The sequence below is a fragment of the Geospiza fortis genome, unplaced genomic scaffold (assembly GCF_000277835.1).
Source record: "Geospiza fortis unplaced genomic scaffold, GeoFor_1.0 scaffold201, whole genome shotgun sequence".
In the NCBI taxonomy this organism is placed as follows: domain Eukaryota; kingdom Metazoa; phylum Chordata; class Aves; order Passeriformes; family Thraupidae; genus Geospiza; species Geospiza fortis.
Window position 1 is genome coordinate 1,132,133 of NW_005054440.1, and position 21,581 is coordinate 1,153,713.

The window sequence follows — 21,581 nt, forward strand, 5'->3', positions numbered from 1 at the left end:
CAATGTAAAATGTTTCATTCAGAAGTATAAGTTGCCTTTAGTTCCAATGGGATACACATTTCAATAAGTGAATCACATAAAAACATTGTTCAGTCCACCTCTCCCCTTGCTCCTCAAGGGAATTTGCTGTTCTCATTCAGAAAAAGTCATCTGTTTCACGGGTTGATTAAAGTGAACTTTTTTGGAACCTAAAAGTAGCAAAGCAACTAATACTGTCTGGAATTAAATCAGGTAACCTTGATCAAACAATTAACTCATCCTCTATTAAATCAATATTTACTCATGCTAATACTGGAACTAGTTCCAATACTTGGAATTACAGCCACTCATTTAGTGTCTTTATTATTAGTAATTAGGTTCCTGTCTTTCTCCAGTTCTACTTCTCAAAGCTAGTACTTCGCTTATATGTAGAAAATGGCCTGGTCTATTGACCCAGAGTGCACGCTCTGCACACAGCTGAAGATGCTTTGTAAGGCTGACAGCCTTTTCTGGCTGTGTGACTCCATGAGGACTGAAGCAAGTTCAGGTGCATGTTGCTACAGCCCGGCTTAGAGTGACTGCTGTGGAGCCATGGCTTAGGGCTATTTTAGCAAATAAACTCTTGTAAATAACAGGGAGAGTTCCAGCTGTTGCATTATCAGTATATTCTCAATGGATTTTTTTTTTGTCATACAGCTGCAGTGGTGGTTTTGTGGCGGCTTCAGTTCACAGGGGTTCTTGACACCCCAATAGCATTCTGTCCATTCTCAGCACTCCTAGTAGGGCACTTAACTGTGACAAATTATGAACTAATTAACACTGATGCAATAATGTGGTCATGAAGCTCTCTACTAGACCTTTATTTATTCTCTTTTCATTGTATAATATATTCTTTGCTTCTTGAATCTGATTATGTTCTTTTGGATATTAAATTATCTTCAAACAATCTTGTATAGGTTGATCTTACCCTTGCTTGGGGAAGGATTTTTTTCAGTATGATTTCAGGTCTGCAGAAGTATCTCCATGTTTGTTCTGCTCCTGAACTAGCTGAAGAGAAATTGTTCCAGTATTTTAAAGATCCTGAAAGATGCTTTGGTTCATATCTAGTATTGCATAATCTAAGATATGCCTAATGAATATGTGTGATAAAGTGGGAGATGCAACAACGAAATTGCAGTAACAAATACTAAAGTTTGATACTGGGATTGCAATGTAATAGTTACAGTAGGACATCATATTAGACTAGCTTAATATTCCTCTGACCTTCAAACTTATTTATATTACTCTTGAATTTATGCTTGTTAGCAAAAAGCATCCTGGTCCCAAGTACGGGTCCATTATTATGATTAAATCATGGATTCCTTTTCCTTTGAAAGATGGGAAATAAAGAAAATTATTGGAATATAAGTTCTGGAACTGTTACTTTTGTCTGTGACCCCCAAATCAGCATCAAGATACGTGGAGAAAATACTCTTTTTATATTATAGCTAAATTTATCATTTCCTAGGTACAGGGGGTTTTTTTTGCAGTGGTTAAAAGCCTTTTTTTTATAAAATTGCGTATTATCTTCCAGACCTGTAACTTTTGAGTGGGGGGCTGTTTTCACTGATGTAACTTTTTGCTGTAATAGAATGAGACTAACACAACCACTTGGTTGTTAATTGCAGGCTGGCAAAAGAAAAAATTATGTATGAAAAAGAAGCAAAACAGCAAGAAGAAAAGATTGAAAAAATGAAAGCTGAAGCATGCGATGATTATGGAATTAAGAAGCAGGTAAACTATCCTAGAACTTGTTTTATACAATCCTTACTGGTTTGAATTTAATCATAGTCATCTTTAGAGAGAGGAATCTCCTGTACTTTTTTCTAGACTCATGTTATATAAATATTAGACTATAATTGTGACATAAAATCAGCCATAGAAATTTCTTTAAGGTGTTAAATTACAAGGATTATAGTTAATATGTATGTATATGATTATTTAGTACTTCATGTCACGATGACTGTTACTCACTAACTGTGTGTGAGGCCATCATGAACTCTTTCTTGGAAATACGGAGAACCTGTAGTGAATATGTGGTCTTGGTGGATGCAGGTAAACCAAGTGCTTGCTGCTAACCAGAAATGTTCGAGCAAAATGACAATGCCCAATAGTTATTATGAAGGGGAAACATTTCAGCTCTTGAGTATCCTGTTTTACTCACCAGCATCCTTTTGGTAAAATCACAAACCTCAGAGAAAGAAAGCAGTGTGAAGCTGCTGGAGTTTGTAGTGAAGTCATAGATTAGGAGGGGGCATGCTGTATTTGGGTCTGCTCAAGAGTATGGTTTAGTGTCACTGTTAAGTATGATTACATTTTTTCTTGGAAGGTTTACCACAAGGATAGTGGTTGGAGACTGTTGGTACATACCCTTTTGGGAGAAAAAGTGTCACATCTACTCACAAGAGGAACTTGGGTTTGGGAGATTGGTGTTTATTCTTTACAGAAGTGTGAAATGTCTGTGTTTCACTGTGGTCCTCATATTATTTCAACTAACTATGTTATCTTTTGATTATGTTTTTTGTCCAAGTATTTCCAAGATGTTTCATCTCAAATCTTCACAGAAATCAAAACTGTACTAAAATTATTTTCACTTCATAGTAGTAAACATAACCTTCTGGAATCCTGTCTTTATTTTTAAACAATGGAAGAATAGGTTAAACAAAATTCAAATACAAAATTAGCAAAAGATAGGAGAAAGCCTTTTTAGAAAAAGTTAAACCAACTTTTTTAGTAAATTCATATTTCAGTTCATATATCTATGTTCTGCCTTGCTTTCATTATGCCATGGGAATGAAATACAAATGAAGAATTTGTATACAAATAAAGATTTGTATTTATGGAGCAGACTTTTCTTCTGCCTCACCAGACTGAGACTTGAAGATCTACAAAACAATAACCTTTCTGAAGATCTGGTGCTAACAAGAACTAATCAGTTAAATTCCTATTTTTAGTGTTGCCCATTCATCAGATTATTTGACTGTGTGGTATTTCCATGGTATTTTCACAGTGACCTGCAAGATGTCACGGAAGTCAAAACCAGTGATGGCTGTGAACTTCTGCTGAAATTGTTACCTACTGCTTGAAAATCTTTCTAGAGACCAATGACAAAAGCCTTCACAGAAAACAGTCTTGATTCATTCAGAAATTGCCTGATCCACTTTGAAAGCAATCAGATTCTCCAATGAGGTTTTCGCTTCTTGTTTATTTAGCGCACTTTGCATTCTGGAAGTTAATATTTTAGGTTATTAAAAATTTGGAGACTTCAAAGAAAGTTATATGGTTCCAGGAGAGTTTGCTCAGAACAATATTTTGGATACAGTAAAGACTTTGAGATCTTTTTCAGAAAAAATATCTGTAGTTACCCATTTTAAGAATTGCTTCTAGTTAATCTCTAATTTCCATTCTAGGGTGCATAACTCTTAAAATACAGTTGTAATCTTTATCTTGGTAAATGAAAAGTAACATTTGGGGGATGGGAATGAATTCAGTTACTTGAGACTAGGAGAATAGTTTTAACTATTAGTTTAGCTGAGGTATTGACTAAATCATATGTATGTGTGTGTGTGTATTTATGTATTTATATACATGCACAAATCAATCCAGAGTTCAGACAGGGATTCTTAAAAAGCCTAAAAGCAATGCTTTCTCTTGATATAGTACTGTTTTCATTTAGCTTTCTAGTTATAACTCAGAACATACAGTTTTGCATACAAAAGTGAATACGGAAAATTTCACTTTAAAGTGGAAAATACCATTCTTACAGCATATGTAGTCTTTAGAGTATGTCTGGTCTGTAATGAGGGATCAGTCCCTTTTTAGAACAATAGGTTTTGATTCAGTATTTTTCTCCTAACTCCTTATGCATTGGGGCAACTCATGGTTCCAATGGACTCAAGTCTTCTCTAGCTGAGGCAGTGACCATCTGGGATGGTTGGCAATTGTAACACGCTAGTCCTCGCCTGAATGTCCAGAAGGACTTGCTTAATGAGGAGCAGATTCAATACCAGGAAAACAAAAAGGACTATTTTCTTGCAATGCTGTTTGATGCTGAAGATTCCATTGTAGTGTGCAAGAAGACTTTGTTGTGATAATAAATATTAAAATACTTCTGATTTATCCCACCAGGTGCAAATTCTGCTTATAGTTTCTCTGGGTAGCAAGAAGTAGTGTAGTTCTAACTCCCTACCAATTTTGTCTTAATGAAGTCTTAGTTTCTATGAAGTTATAATAATTCTCAATACATGAAGACTTTCCACAGGACTTCATAATACTACTTTAATAGAGAATTTTCACACAGTATCATTCAAGTGCAAACTCTAATGATAGAAACCTGTAGCTTTCTGTATTTCTGTGGTTGTTGATGTTCATATATAAATAAATATCTTTTCACAGCTCATGCTTTTATTTTGAGACTTGTGAGCCGGGGGAAAGCATCCCTCTCTCTGGGGTTGTAGATATACTCTGGTGGTTTTGCTAATTGGCAACATTTCTACTGATAAGTGAGTGGTAAATTTTCAGTTTTTTGAATGCAATTCTACAGTTCCAAGTTACTTCTTGAGTTTTGTTATTTCTAGATGAATTAAAAATCCAGTGGATTTAACACAGAATTTAATCTCTGCTTGTCAAAAGTACCTAAGAGTATATAAAGTACATCTTGCTCATACAGTTTTTTTCCAGTATTTGTGAAAACTGCAATATTTCTCTTGCTTTGTTGAGTGAAAGAGTGCCTTCTGAAACAGCTAAAAAGACATGCATTTGGAAATTATGTGCTGTTTTGGAAAATAATGTGAAAGATGGTAATTTGCTGCTGATCTTGGTGGTGGTGGATTTCTTGCTGAAAGGAAGGTTGTAATGTTCTAGAACTTTTAAAATGTCTTTTTAGCCTCAAAGAAATACTCTGGTTAGTTGGCTTTTTACATGCTTAGCTCTTTCCAACCACCCACCTGATTGGTTCAAAGTTCCTTTCTTCTCACAGATTGAGTAAAATTAGATTAAATGTGCAGTTTTACATCAGTCTCATTATTTGCATAAGTACTTTTTCTGCCCCCTAAGAATAGATGATCTTTGTTTAATAATATGAATTCTAGCTCTAGATCCTTGGTAAAGTGGCAGTGGAGATGCAAGTGAAGACCTAATGCTTCTCCTTGTATTTTGACACTATCCTTAACAAAAGCGCAGTTTGTTTACTGGAAAGCCAGCAACTTGGAATTCTCTGGACCAAGTACTATACAGTATCCCTAACACAGACCTGGTATTAAAGATGCATTCAAACTTTATGAAAGAAACCAAATTATGAAAACCATATTCATTACTGTGATCCTCGTTTTCCAAAGAGTGCTTTCCTTCTTATCTAGGCAGATATAGTACCTTTTGGATTCTAGACTTTATGTCTTTAATGTCCTAAAGTGATCTGCTTTAGAAGAAACAGAATTGGATCTTACCTGAGAGGAGCTGCAAAAAAAACTCATGTGAAATACAGGTTTCCTCCTACAGGTTTCCTCAGGTTTTCTCCTGCTCCATCAGTTTTCATGCTAGAGGCGGTAGGTAGTTCATTGTTGACACGTGGCCATTTCTTGAAGCACTCAAGCACTGTAGAATCAAAACAGTGTTCCCCAGTTTTTTATTGCAAGGTCTTTCAGGAGTCTTTTGATCAATGTATTTGACAACTTGCCTACAGCAAGTGTGCTGTTGTATCCTGTATTTGTGGATAGTTCAAGCTTCTTTCGGGCCTGAAAGCAAGCAGAACTCATAAAATTGTGTTTCCTACAGTTCTTGTGTGCATTTATGGAGTTTTTTTGTGTCGATATTCACCTTAATGCTGTATCTCCTTTGAGTTCCCTATGCCTATCTTCTTGCTACATTATCTATGCTGTACTACTCCATAGATCCCTACACCACAATCCTGGCCAAGTACACTGATATTTACCAAGGCCCAGTACCTTGATACTACCCTGTTTACTACTGAGATGAGAAGTACTGCCATGGTGGATTTGAGCTACAAATATGGATTAGCCTACCAGTAGCCTTAGCATGATTATTTATTGTATGCTACTAATCTTACTTAGTGGGATTACTAAATTTTGGAACCTTTGGTTTCTGTAGTACTTAGAGATTACTTTTTTTCTTTTAGTCCCTGTCCTTCCACCAGATATGGCTGTAATTAGTCAATGGATTCCAAGTGCTTTACAGACTTTTTGAGGAAAAGTAGTTCAAACCAGTAGCACTTGTTTTAGCAAACAATTTTCTACATGTCTTTTCCTTACCTCTGCCATCTTTGAGTAGATCCATACTGTTAGGATTATCTGTGCAATAGAAAACAGGCAAGTGATTATGTGACAATATTTAAAAGCCAGACTATATATTCATTTTTGTGTATATAATTGGTACCTATATGACACATTTACATTTGTCATGGTTTTTAGCCTACCTTTTCTGTTCAGAACACCACTCTTTTCACATGAAACAATACTGGCATCATACCCTGTGACCCAGTAGTATAACAGGGTGTCCTTCTAAGAGCAAGGAGAACCCTATGGAATTTGTTTGGGGTTTTTTGTTTTGTTTTGGGGTGGAGTTTTTTGTTGCTTTCAAATTATTTGTGGATCTACATATCTCTAAATCTCTTGGTTACATGTGGGTCAGTTGGGAAAAAAACCCAAATCAACATACTCTGCTTCTTTTTTTGAAGCTGATAAAACTAATATCTCTCCCTCCCTCATTATTATTACTGCATTTTTAAAAGTTATGAAATTGCTCTTATCTCAGCCCACAAGGTTTACCTTTTCTTCCTGTTGTCTTCTCCCCACTAGGCTGGGGGCAGGAGCAAGTGAGCTGCTGCCTGGTACTTAGTTGCTGGCTGGGGTTGAATAATAGTCTTTAGCTGGAGTTGGAATTGCTCTGGTCTGGTCAATGGAATTTGAGTTGCTGCAGTGCATGTCACAGGGATGGAAATGGCTGCAGTTTCTGGCATTGGAATTTGGGTGGCTATATTGCTTGTCACCCTTACAGTTCCATCTGAAAGTTGGGCAGAATTTTTATAGAATTTAAAGAATAAACACTTCTAAAAATCCAGTCAAAAAGCTTATATAATTATTTGAACTTTTGACTTTACTATGTATATTTGTACCAGTAAATAGTCTTATCTGGGATTATCAGCATTACTTGAAAAGAAATTGGTTTATGCAGAAGTTAAATCATAACAGTGCATAAAATTCCTGTTCTAGTCTCCAGCTGTTTGCACCTACTGAAAATAGTTCTAGGATTTATCATCTTTCAGATTTTTATTCATCATTGCACTGCTGGCACATATAAATAAAACTTGGGTAACCGTTTGGAAATCAGTCAAATATTGTTTTGAATAGAATTATTTGGGTAGATTTGTTTATTTCTTAGAGCAGGTGGGACTATAGCTTATAGATTCAAGATTTACATGCCTTCCCAGTAGTGGCACATACCAAATAAGTTACTAATTTCATATTATCTGTTTAACAAGCTTTACAACACACAAATATTTCATATCTGTGTGGCACAAGGAAGTAATTATTGGATATTCTCACTCTTGTAGGTATTCTACTACATAAAGCAAAAGGCATCATATCATGCAGTTTATGGTACACCTCATTCTATGGCTGTTACATTGATGAAAGTGTAAAATTAGAAACTAAAATTTTTTCTCTCAAAACCAAATGGTCTAAGTGACACTTAAAAACTTGTTGATAATATCTTGTTACACAAAGTCTTTCTGAATACATAAATGCATTCTTAGCTGCAGCTTAACATCCCTTTTACAATGACTTTTTAATATAGCAGCATTAATACTAGCTGGATGATACAACATAGAAATGACAGAAAGAAAAAAGCCATTTAAAGAGAAGGCTTTCTGTGGCAGGTTGTCCTGAATGGAGATGTTTCATATCTAAATATCTAACAGATTTTAATTCCTAAATAGATTTAATGTTAGAACAACTCTACACATCTTTTCTTCTCAGTGTTTGGTGTTCACATCCAGAAATGCTCCATGAAATAAATGTTCCCTTTCTTAAAACTGACATTGTTTTCTTTAGGAGGTGGCAGGATTTTCAGATTCAGTGGGGTGCCAGTTTAGTAATTTTGTTCAAAGTGCATGGTGAGAATAATCTTTCTCCTAAAATGAAGCACAAGGATATGTAATAACTTTTTATGCATGATAAGCATCAAAAATATGAGCCTGCTGGTCTTTGCTTTTCATTTTTCTTTACCTTTGTCTTTCAGTCAGAGCCTCCTGCAGTCTGCACACAATGTGATCAATAACTCAATAACTTTTTTCATGCAGTAATTATCTCTATGGGGTATTATCTGAACATTCTTTTTCTTTATTACCCAAAAGATGCAGGAGATATTTATATAACCAGCTGATCCCCTTTTGGATGAAGCTGCTTCATGACAGCAGGAGAAAGTTTGTTCTAAATACACTTTTTAACAAATGCTGAAAACCTTACTAAGCTGTACTTTTTGGCCAAGGGAAAGATTATTCTGAATACTGTCTTGCACTTAATACTTGATATTCAGTTAAGCATAGAGTAAATGGAAATGTGCTGTAAATTAACAGACTTATAAGCAATTATGCTAAGTGAATTCTTTTAAGAAAAGAAGCCTATTCAGAAGATACGTGCAATTGTTCTGATGTTCCTAGATAATGACTAGATTGCTGATTTTTCAGAGTAAAAATTTATCCTACAAGATAATGTTGCTATCTGGAACATATTCTAATTTCATCTTCTTCTGATTTTCACAGATCGAGATCTTACAAGAGTCACGAATGATGATTCCAGACTGCCAACGCAGACTTGAAGTTGCATATGCAGAGCTTACTCAACTACTAGTGAGTATTGCATCACACCCCAACTGATGAAGAAGTGCTGCAGTTCCTGGATAAACAACTGTAGCAAATGAAAACTGGATTAGAGAATTTTCTGTAGGTCCCAAGACCAGCATCCTATAAGATACCAGTATTTTGCTTTTGATAGCAGTCTTTGCAGATTTGGTCTTCAGTCTGTGGAGACTGTGTGTGTTAGAAGCTGTCCTTAATGTAATGTATGTTGAACATGCACTTATCCCAGACTGTGAAAATGGACTCCTATGCTAGTTCCCTCATCAGAAAAATCAGTTCACCTACTTCAGGTTTTATAGATAGTATAAATGTATATAATATGCTTGTAGGGAACTGAAATTGTCAAGTACTTTGGTTACTACTCATATTATGCTATGGACAAGTCACAGGAGTCCTTGCTGAGTATTGCTTAATGTTTTATTAGTGAAGTGAACAGTACTGCCCTGCTTTTTAAGATAAAAATACCTTTAGGAATAAAGAGTATGTTGTACAAATAGATTCACTGAACCTATACTGTGTTTGGAGATTATCATGCTTATTTTAAAAGCTGCCTTCTCATCAAGAATTCAACTACACATGTTGGTGCACAATAAATGGAATTGTGAGGCTAAAAATATACATCCTAAATTATGTCCCAGATACCGTGATGGCTAAAATGCAAATACTTTTTTAATGGAGAAGTCAAGGTGTACTAATCTCAGGTAGTCTGCCTCTACTGTTTGCCAAAATAAATTCTCAGTACCTGGGAGGATTTAGGGTCTTTTTGTCATTCAACTAGTGACTGAACAGTGAGTCTAAATTTCATTAGCATGCAGAAATGGTGCTGTTGATCCATAGTATGCAAACCTAAAACAAGGAATGGGGACAGTTACTATTGCTGTTAAGAATTTGGAAGTCTTCATGTGTTTCTTTTTGTGCTTAGCTCACCTTCAATGCATTTATTAAAATGTACTGTATCCTAGTATGTTTTTTAATTGTCAGTCTACTTAAGCATTTTTCTAAGAGTACTCTTAATCTGAAGTTTGTTCTTACTCATCCCTTGGTTTTAGATATTCAACACTTATCAAATAAAGGTATGCATAGGTCAAATCCACTTGCACATGACAGCCATTATCTGGGACCTTAAGCAGGACAAAAGAATTTACCTGTGCTTTGATTAACATAGAATGTGTGTTTTCAAAAATTATATATTCCTCATTTCATAGAATGGTTTGGGTTGGAATGAACCTTCAAAGGTCATCTATTCCAACTCCCTTGCAATTACCAGGAACATCTTCAACTACATCTGGTTGCTTAGAGCTCCATCCAGCCTGACACCGAGTATTTACATGGATGTGACACCTACCACCTCTTTGGGCAACTGTCCCTGTTCTTCACCACCCTCCACTGTAAAAAACTTCTCCTTTTTATCTAGTCTGAATCTATTCTCTTTTAGTTTAAAACCATCACTGCTTGTCCTGTCACAACAGGCCCTACAAAAAGTCTGTCCCCATCTTTCCTGTAGGCCCCCATTAAGTACTGAAATGCTGATGTGAGGGCTGCCCAGAGCCCTTCTCTTCTCCAGGCTTTACAAACCCAACTTTTAGCCTGTCCAGAAAGGAAGGTGCTCCATCCCTCTGATCATCTTTGTGGCCTCCTCTGTGTAGTAAACTCCCTGGACATGGGCAAAGCCCCATGGAGAATTGAACAATAGGAATGCTGAGACAGCAACTTTAGTTCCTGACTCCCTGACCTCCGCCCCTAAGCTTATCCCTGTAACCCTATAGGCTATGTTACTTTAACCTTTTTAAGGGTCAAACCAGATTTAAGGGTCAAATCTGGATTCCCCCTAATCCTATAAAAGAGGCATATTTTAGCCCATTTGGGAGAAGAAGAGCTGACCCGGGACGCTTTGCATCCCCTCAATAAAACCATCGCTGCAGAACCCCCGAGCGCCTCTCCTTCTCCTCTCTCTCCATCTGCTGCAGCCTCAGCCCGGGCGCACCACTGCCTAGCAAGCAAGAGCTGAAATCGTGAGAGCTTGCAATCGCTGTAAGAGCTGATAACCACCATTGCTTGCTAGCGGGTGGCCCCGCAGCGTCGGCCTGAGCTAAGCCTGGCAACTCGGGCACTTGGTCCCCCTGGGGACGGGGCTCCCGATATAATAAAGGCCATAACAGAGGCTTTTATTATTACCTTTGGACTCCCTCCAGCAGGTCCCTGTCCCTCCTGTGCTGGGAGCCCAGAGCTGATGCAGCACTGCAGGTGGGCTCTCAGCAGAGCAGAGCAGAGGGGCAGAATCCCCTCCCTGGCCCTGCTGCCCACACTGCTCTGGATGCAGCCCAGGACACGTGTGGCTCTCTGGGCTGGGAGTGCCCATGGCTGGCTCATGTGCAGCCTCTCACCCACCAGCACCCCCAAGCCCTTCTGGGCAGGGCTGCTGGGATCTGTTCATCCCCAGCCTGTGCTGGTACCAGGGCTGCTCTGACCCACATGCAGCACCTTGCACAATGGCCTTGTTAAAACACATGAATTTTTCCATGGGCCCACTTCTCAAGCTTGTCCAGGTTCCTCTGGATAGCATCCCATTTCTCAGTTGCATCAGCTGAGCTACTCAGCTTGGTGTTATCTGCACATTTATGGATCTTACTTTCTGTGTCATTAATGAAGATATTAAATAACACTGGTCACCCTACAGAGCCCTAAAGGACACCACTGGTGGCTGATCTCCATCCAAACATTGAGTCATTGACCAGTTCTCTGGCTGTGACCATCCAGCTAATTCCTTATCCAGTGAAGAGCCCACCCATCAAATCCACTTCAATTTAGAGAAGGATGTTGTGGGGGGACCATATAGGCCACAAAGACAATTCCCTTTTTGCTGTCTTTAAGGACTTCACCTGACTGCCATGACTTTTCAAATGTCACGGAGAGGAGCATGGCAACTGCATCAGGCAATTCCTCCAGGACTCTGGGAAGCATCTTGTCAGGTGCCATAGACTTAGGTACCTCAGATTCAAGTTCCTCAGGTTGTCATGAACCTGATCTTTACTTACAGTGGGAGACACTTGGCTCTCCCAGCCCCTGTTTCGTAGTCCATCCAGTTGAGACGTGTAGGAAGATGCTGCCAGTAAGACAGAAATATTGTTCAGTACCTCAGCTTTCTCCATATTTGTTAGCAGTTTTTTACCTTCTTAAATTTAATCCCACAGCAGTTATTTTCAGAGTACTCAAAAATGTTGCTTTTGATTACAGGAAAATGAAAAAGAATTGGAAGAAGCTGAAGAGTATAAAGAAGCACGTTCCATACTGGAGTCAGTGAAGCTGGAAGCCTAGCTGTTTTCCAGTTCTCTCTTTATATGCATTAGCACGGGGTCCATTCCACAGTTTCATTTGACTATGGCTCTACTACTTTTGTTGACTTGCTAAAGTTCCCTTTATGCAAACTGAGCTTTCTCTAACTGCAAGGTGCATCAAATAAAGAATATTCTGAAACATTTGTGTGTTCCATATTCGGGCAAAATAGATGTATTTCCAGTTCACCTCAATTTAAAAAAAAAGGAAAAATAAAGCCCATTTAAAGTAAGTGTAATAGTTAATATAGAGAACTTAAATCTGAACAATTCAGGCTAAGAAACAAAGTTTGGCTATGTGAGGGACCAGTAAATACTTTAGAATGAAACATCATTATAGAATAGTTTGGGTTGGAAAGGTTCCATCTAGTTCCAACCCCAACATGGGCTTCAGAAGCACCTTATATTTGAAATAATATACATTACAGCATAAAAATCTGTACTGAAAGAGAAGGTAGAGCAAATAACCCTTCCCAGTCACCTACCTTTTTTCTATGGTGCAATTTTTCTGTAGTTTTTTCAAGTATGTACTCCTTGTTTATCTTTGAGTCCAAGGCAAGAGCTCACTCCAGATCTTTCTCAATGTGCATGGCACTAAGTCGAGCCCAATTCATACAACTTCCATGCATCAAAATTCTTCTGCTTTTCCGGAAACAGGATTTAGCAGGTGACTAGTATATTGTGAGTTGCATCTGCTAATAACAGTTCTGGACTAAATGCTTTTCTTGAGAGCACTTTGGCCTAAGCGATATTTTTTTTGAACAAAGTTCAAACCCCAGGACACAAAAGAGAGCTAAGGGGAACTAATGGGTAAGGGAACAACACTTAGTCTGCCCGGAAGACCATTAAAACACTATGTACAAAAGCTGTGTTTTTTTCAGAGTAGCTTCTCTAAAGCAAATAGTAAGTTCTGTTGATAAACAAGAAAGCTTTTTACATTAGTTTTTCTAGTTTGAAAGTGTTCTGGCATGTTTCTTAAAGGCAACACAAAGCACAGTGTACCTTATGTGTGGTGCTAAATTAAATATTCAATAAAATTCTTTGTTAATTTGCCTGAGTTTGAGTAAACTGCTGTTTCAGTACTTATTTATGTACCTTAAGCACATTTAGAGTGATGTCTACTTCTCCATCACTCTTAAGCACTGCTCTGAAAGATCAACACCAAAAGATCCCTGATTGGATCAGTAAGAATGATCTATTTTTGAAGTGACCCCAGACCAGTACCATAGAGGGCTGAGAGGTGAAACCTGTTTTGACAGTACAGTTCCATAAGAGAACATGCCTGTCTTCTTACCAGCATTGTGTTCTAGGCATGGAAGTGCCAAGCAGACACTGCCTGGGTCACAGCACATACGAACTGCTGTTGAGGAAAACATCCGTCTTTGAACACTCATTCACCCAGTTGAATGACCAGTCTGTGACCTTCACTGGGAAAGGTGGCTGGAGTGCACAAAGTGGATCATGTGTCTCAGCTGAGAGACTGCAGCATGAGTCTGCTTGCAGCCATTGAGTGGAGTATGGTGAATAAATACTGAGCTGAAAAGGAAGTGTAAGGAAAATGCCAAGTCTGCTGGGTAAAGCAGGGTTTAAAATAAAAAGTGCTCTTCAGAAGAAGAAAGAATATCTGCTTCTGGAAAACAAGCCCAAACAAAAATTATGTGCAGTTGCTCAGTACCACAAAAAATGCATATGAAAGCTAAACAGGTGTTACCTATAGTGGCTGAAGGAAAGCAGGATTGTCACAGGGCTTAAGCTGGCATTTAGAATGAAAGTCACATAGCCTTTAACTACCACACAAGCTTTAGGAAAAGTTTCTTAGTGCAGTAGTTTCTAGGGTGAGTGGTTTCTCATGTTTGCCTAATATGTCTCTGTCCAAGCCATTTCCTAGCTCCCTATTACTCCATCATGGACCAAGATGATACTCTGCCCTACCACTAAATTCTCTAAAAATGAGCATTTTCTGTAGTACAGGAAGTAGCCAGCCTCCCTGATGAAAATCAAGGTATGTTCACACCTGAAAATACTGTCTCCAGATGCCTGTGGAACTGTCTTCTGAAGGCAGCATGTTTTCAGACTGCCAACATCCTTTAGAAGACGGAAAGAGCTAACTGTACACAAGTATTTTGGAAAACAGTGAAAACTACTAAAAAGACTGAAATCCAGAAAAAGCATAAACCACACAGAGCTTTTCTATTTCCCTGTAACAACATCCTGTTTTGGCAACCCACCTTCCTCATCTCTGGTGAAACCTTTCAATGAAGCTGCAGTCAGTCTGTGTTCTAACACTTGGGGCATGAGGGGTGGGGGTCCTTGCTCTAACTCAAGAGGTTCAGATCAAGGAAGAGGCTCAATAACTGAGCCATACTTACTCCTAATAGACTAGGGTCCTCAGAATTGCCACATTAGTGTGACAGGTGGCTGCACAGCTTCTTAAGACTGGGCAATCACCAAGAATTTACCACTAAAATTGGATGGGCTGATCATCCCAAAAGGTACAGTTCTCTTCAATGCACCTGTATGACAGAAGAAGTAGAATAGCAAGTGTGTGCATTTAATATGTGGGTGATACAAGGGTGTTCCAAGTATCTTCAAGGACAATATCAGAAATCAAAAGGTTCCTGACAAACTGGAGAAAATTTAAAATACTTCTTTTAGTAAGGACACATTTAAATAAGAAACTAAAGCAAACTTACACATGGCAGCAGCAATTTTCTACTGCACCAACATAGGAAAAAGTAAATGCTGGATACCATTTCAGAGAGATATAGAAGAATTTTAGTGTATTACATGCAAAACATCAGTTTAGCTCATAAGACATGGGCAACAACCTTTACTCTCTTCTTTTTATTAGAAAGGTTTTGTCTAGAAGCTGCAACTAAAAGGGATGAACAAATAATGATTCAGAGGAAAACAGTGAAAACTACTAAAAAGACTGAAAAATGGTCTGTGCAAAAGAAGGAACAAATCCACACATTTTAGCCCAGAAAGTACTGAGGGTAGCAGTTGTAATAATCTTCAAGCATAAACAGAATTACAGAGGAAAATAATAATTTTTTCTTGGCTGACAGAGTAAGATGCAATGAACTTGAGTTACAATGAGGAGAAAAAATATTGGACAGGTTCCTTCCTTAGGAAACAGCTAAGACAAATGAAGCTCTGAAAGAGACTGCCCATGGAGGCTGTTGGAGCTGCCTTCCTAGAGGTCTTCTCTTGACCAGGCTGCTCAGTCACTCATGACCACTGGGACCTGCCTCATATTTACACATTAGGGAAAAGCATCAAAAGGTGGATGAGCATTCATCCTTTCTCAACAACACTTCTCACTCAAAAATACAATAGAGTTGTTACACAGCTGAAATTAATGACTTTGAATACAGCACAGAGGAGCTCCCCAGAGTTCCCTTAAAGGAGACAATTCAGTGATACTTACCTGACTTTTCAGATGTTGCACTGCACATTACAACACAGGACACAAAGAAGGTGAAAATGGTCTTCCTTAAAGAAAGGACCAGATGAACTAATTTTTTCTGACTTTCCACTTCCTATTCACATTTCTGAACACTCATCAAACACACACAATGGTCAAAAATACTTCAGGTTCCCACTTGTCATTTTATTTTATGTGTTAATTTGTGCACAAATGAGCTCATTCAGGGTAAAGATAGGAAGCAAGTTTGAAGTGCAGCTGAAATCAGAAGGATGGAACTTGCAAGGTAAGAAGTGAACTGTGAGGCCTGCTGGAAAAAACTGCAAGGGAAGTAGCAAATTTAGTTCAAAGAAGAAAATGTTTTGTCTATGGCCTAACCATCTTAACAACCCTTCTCCCATCTGATCTCTGAGGGAACCCACTTCTAAGGATGCTGAACAGAAAATACAAAGGAGAACCACTTCTGGGTTCTCTTCCATGTACAGTCTTGGCTGTGCTCAGTTACCACATGTAACGGGGAGCTCACAATAAATCCAAATTATGGGCTTAGGACTTCAGAGGTGATGGCGAAAGGGATATATAATTGCCACCTTCCACAGTTTTCTGAACACAAATTCAACCACAGTGAAAAAACAGCTCTTGAACTGTGCAGACTGCCTGCTAGCACATCTCAGCAGCCAGCCTTTCAGGGCAAACATCACCACTCTAGAACCACTCAACATTATCTTTAAAAGAAAAAAAAAAACTTCTCCAACAGTTTCATTTTCTTACTGTTCTGAAGTTACTGTAGATGTTACATTAAATGGAAGGAAACCCAGTAACCCACAGAAAGAGCCTCAATTAATAAGGTTAACAGAGGCTGAACTGGTTGAAATTGGAAAAATAAGCACATTATTTATGTATCAATTGCTACTTGCTCTCCATTTCAACAAAAGGAAATAAAATTTTCTCATCTTTCCTAACAATCCTGAAGCCTCCTTCTGCCCCTGCATAATTAGCAGTAAATTTCACCACAGCTCTCCATAAGCAATCAAAAAGGCTACCTAATTAAAAAAGTAATTAGTTTACACAGATAGATATGAGTGGGTAGATTAGTTGATGAAAATAAAATTAAATTCCTCTGGATGCTTTTAGTGACTCAGCTTTCTGCTCTGTTGCAGCTTCTACACATTTCTAAAGGAGCAGGTTAAAAATGAGTAAAAAATACTTCATTTGTAAACGAATAGAGTATCTTTCAAAACCAATTGATCAGATTTGGCTTGTCTTCTGTTTTCAACACAGAAGACAAACGTCACATTTTATGAAGTGTAAAAATAAGCGCCTCCATAAAAGGACTAATGAGTTACGTTTCATTTTCTCTGATCACTTACACAATACCTAGGCACCAAACTGAACCAATGCTGCACCTGTAAAAGGAAGGTTTGAACACTAATACCTGGAACATTTACAGGATTAGTAAGAAGCCAGAATAGCTCCTGATACCAGACCTGACCAAGGGGGTCTTTTCCCCAGTCATCCTGCCATCAGCAGAAGTCAGAGAAAACAGGTTGAGCAGGACTGCAGTTTTCCACAGGATAAACATACACCCTTTACAGTCCTGCCATTTTCCCAACTGAAGGAAATTCCATTGCATTTTGTGGTGGGAGCAGGGAGCTGTATTATCACACTTGAGCTGGGGGATATGTGGGGAACACAAAACAAGTAGCCAGAACTCAAAGGAAGACAAGTATAACAACAAGAAGTATAACAACCATAATCCTTGATGACAACTGGGAAGCTTTGTCAAAGAAACCAGTGAGTTAAGAAGCTTCCTTCCTCAAAGGCTTTATCATGGCCAGTGCCTACTGATGGACCTCAACTCCATGAATGCATCAAATACCATTTGTCACATTCAAACAAAATTGCAATAAGAAATCTAACCAGCGCAAGGGAGGAGGCTGCCTTTGAATTGTGCACGGAAAAAATGTGATGAACTAAACATTATTTGTTAAGCAAATTAAACAGCTGCAAACTTTGGTTTTATACTTTTACAAATTAAGAAGGTTATAACTGAAACTAAAGTTTTAAATAGAGATATAAAAATATACAACTACGGTATACTGAACTTTTGAAACCATCTGTTTTTTAACGTGCCAGTAATAAAACTCTCATTTTGTTTGCTATTTTTGGAGTGCTACCCACCAGTTCAAGGAATATTGCGTCAACTGGAAATTTCTGGCTACTATGGACTCATGAGAATCCACTCGGAAGACATCTGAAATTCCACATGTATCCTCAGACACAGTAGATGGAGCCAGTGGGGAGGAACAAAAAGCTTTTGAAGTGATTAAAATGAAGCAATTTTCACACCAAAGCTAACAAACTTCAGATTACTTGGTCAAACCAATTTTAAATTGGTAATTATCAACAATACCTATATACTGTTCACCAGCCTACACGAAGTAGCTGGTGAACCTTGTCCATTTCTGAGTACCATTGAGCTTTTAGAAAGACAGACCTGAAAAGCCATCATATTAGGTCTTCACTGTGCCAGGGCAAGAGGGCAGAACCCACGTCCTCCATACTAGCCCCTTCAAAGGAGCCTAGATCTGAGCTGACATGGAAACTACTTTCCTTTCATTAAACTTATCATAAGAGAGGAGTGCTGTCAGAGCAGCATCACAATACTTTGCAGAAATCAGGATCAAGGTAAGAATGGTGAAATTTTTTCAACACTGAACATTCTGTGGATAAACAGAAGATTCCAGTCCCTTCTGCACCAAACGTAGCACCTTTCAGAAAGGGTCCATTAACTTTTAATAAAAAACTCAATTGAAACTAGACCAATACTCTATTTAGACATCCAAATACCAAACTTTACTCAAAAATTACAACATCATCAGCTGCCTATGATTAAAAGCACTTCATAGCTGGCTTAATGTCAAAGAGATAATGCTACTTGTCATATAGATTTCCTTCGGAAATAGACAATTCACTTCCCAGTTTACATCTCCTTCATGAAGCCCAAACAGGAAAATGTAGAGAATGCTCTGCAGGTCTGTGGGCAAAACGAAAACCCACACTGTGCAGATGCTTGACTAGCCAGACAGACAAACTGTACCTTGTCTTAGATAACTAGGCAGAGTAGTAGACCACTATTACAAGGACAGGTTACCAATAGCACCACAGTTTCATTTTGTTGTTATTCAGGAAATGAATTTGTCTCTCCTTACTTCACTTTTCCACACAAAAAAATATTCCAAAACACCCCCACAAAAACCTAAGTGTTTCAAGTTTGTTCTCCCAGTGGTGATGTCATGATTATTTCATTTTAATACTTCTGTCCTGTGGTGTAAGTGAACAAACTACACTGAAGTGTAAATTGAACTTGAAGTTTACACACAAGCTTCAGAACTTTTTGACAGTTTTAAGCACAGAAGTTAACCATCCTAGGATTATGCCAGTATAATACAGGTAGTTAATACTGTTAACCAAGCAGAAACAATTACTCCCTTACAAGAGAAAAATCACACACATTGCAAGATTAACACATGAAAGATACTTGAAATCTCTAGCTGTTTTTTAAAGTCTTCTGCACTAGAACCCAGGTTGTGAATGGTGGTAAATCTGATAAAGTGCCCTGGTGGACAGGAGAGGGCAGGATGAAGAGGAATGAGCTGAAGTGTCTATTGCCTGGTAGTTAGGCTAACTCTGGGTGCACAAGACTTAGACCACAGGCTGAAGGTGAATCCAAATGCATACCTCAAGCCAAAGAGAGAATCACCCTGCCTTCTGAAACCCAAAGCTGTTCAAAACCACATACACTGTGCTAAAAATAGAACCATGGCAAGATGATCACAAAGGATAACATTTTTTGCAATCCAGGATAAAAACCTTATAAAGATGTTACAAGACAAAATATTCAACCTTTCAGATTCCTTTTGAGTTGCAACTAAGTAAGAGAATTTAACCAATGCTTACATGAAAACTGGCCTGCCTTGAGCTCTTATTTCCATTAGGAATCTCAATAAGCAATCCAAGGAGCCCACTACTGTTTTCAAACATTGAATTCAAAAAGGAACACACTCATCCTGACTGTATCAGGCTATTTTAACTCTGCCTCTCTAATTTTCTCCCTGCAGAGCAAAAACCAGGCACACTCTGAGGACAGCACAGGAGAGAAGAGCAGTGACAGCTGGGAGCCATCTAAAGTAAGGAAGGCCATTTGCAAGGAGGTTTCCTCCCCCAGCATGTCACCATCCCTTGCAATAGACTCTCTCCTGCACCCCCTCACTGCTTCATTAGCTGTAAATGATGTGGCTTAAGAAGGAAACAGAACTTCTTTAACATTCTGAGAGATCAGCATTGCACAAGGAGACTTGATTTGCTGATTACCAGCAACCAAGCCCAGCACAGGGTTCTGGTCTCTTCCCAGTTTGGACACCCCAACACACAACTCTCTCTCTAGTTCATCACCCTCAAAGAGTGGAAATTACCAACACCACCCTTGCCTCCAATGCTAAAAAAGAAAGCCCAGCCCTTTCGCCTGAAAACCACTCTCACATTGCCCATCTGAGCATGAAAAGAGCAGTAATGATGATGGAGTTCCTGGACTCACTGAAAAAGGCCACTTTCAGCCCAGTCTTACAAGATGGCACTACTGCCATCATGTTCTACATTTTCTGTATCTATCATGTCTAACTCTTTTGTGCCACAACTCTCAGGTGCACATTCATAGAAGTTTACCCAATAGTTATTACCATTAAAGTAATAACTATTATTCTAGGCTGAAAGTAATTCACGTAGTGCAGACTTCATTAATACCAGGTGAGGATAAACCTAGTCAGACACTGACCATGCTTGTGGCATGTTATTGCTCCCCTGTGTTGACTGGAAGCCTCTATTACTCAAGGATCATCCCACCCATGCTTGTCACAAATGAGGCACCTGCAATCACAAGACCATGGGACACAAAAGCCTTCTCTCAGACAGGGTCAGGCAAAGGAGGTTTCAAGACTCTAATAATTTCATGTCTCGTCACTATTCTACAGATAAATAAAATACTCTTTCTGTACCATACTGCAGTTCCCCAAACACACTGTTTCTCCCAACACACAAAGTACCTTCTGCCCATTACAAAATCTCCTACCTTATTCTCAACTGGAGCATAAACAAAAACTGGTTTTCCCATCCTGTAGCTTCCCCAGCAACAGAAGATGCAAAATTCTGAGTGCTGGCTCTCAGCTTACCTTGTGGCACTGTGCTTACAGTAAACATCTACTGTGGGTAGCCTGCTTTTCTGGTTGAGAACGGACAGCTAGATTTAAATGTGAGGAAACCCATAAGACTCAGGTTGAGGTTTTGCAGGCCCTTGCTACAGCTGAAGCATTAGAAAACTGTACCACATTCATGACAACTTTAGGAGACAGTGATGCCTCTTACATTCATGTAGAATGTAATTTCGAACACTGTAAGCCATGACTGAACTATCAGCCACTGGCCAGGAGGAGAGAGACGTGCAGGCAAAAGCGTTTGTGCCAGTGCAGAAAAGGGAGCACAGACTAAACAAACAATGGTACAAAATGGTAGAAATGTTCTGAAAAATAGTATAAACCCAAGAACTCAAAAAGAATGTTTGTTGAGAAAACATTTATCGTTTTCCAACCAGCAAGAGAGTCTCCTGACAATCTTAATTTTTTTCCCTAAACATTATCTGCAATTTCTCTCAACAGAAGCAAACATTCAAAACCAAAAAAATGTTTTCTCCTAGAAGAAAAAAAGCAACCAAACAACAATCTGAAGAAAGAGCTGTCCCTTAGAATTAACATGGTTGTGGTCATAAACATAGGTACTGCCATACTGTACTAGAGTCTGCCTGGTGCTGGCATGACTCCATCATTGTACAGAGTACCAAAATGGAAGACAAATATCAGTTTTGGATGTGTGTGTATGT

The 21,581-nt window shown here is 38.5% G+C and overlaps 1 protein-coding gene across 1 annotated transcript; it reads left to right on the top strand.

Moving 5' to 3' along the window:
- The first annotated feature begins 1,474 nt into the window (after positions 1–1,474).
- TBCA (tubulin folding cofactor A) lies at positions 1,475–13,279 on the top strand. Its single transcript, XM_005427278.1, has 3 exons — positions 1,475–1,752; positions 8,795–8,881; positions 12,125–13,279. The coding sequence occupies exons 1-3, from the start codon at positions 1,666–1,668 to the stop codon at positions 12,203–12,205; spliced, it is 255 nt and encodes an 84-aa protein (XP_005427335.1). The 5' UTR covers positions 1,475–1,665; the 3' UTR covers positions 12,206–13,279.
- Positions 13,280–21,581: the final 8,302 nt, after the last annotated feature.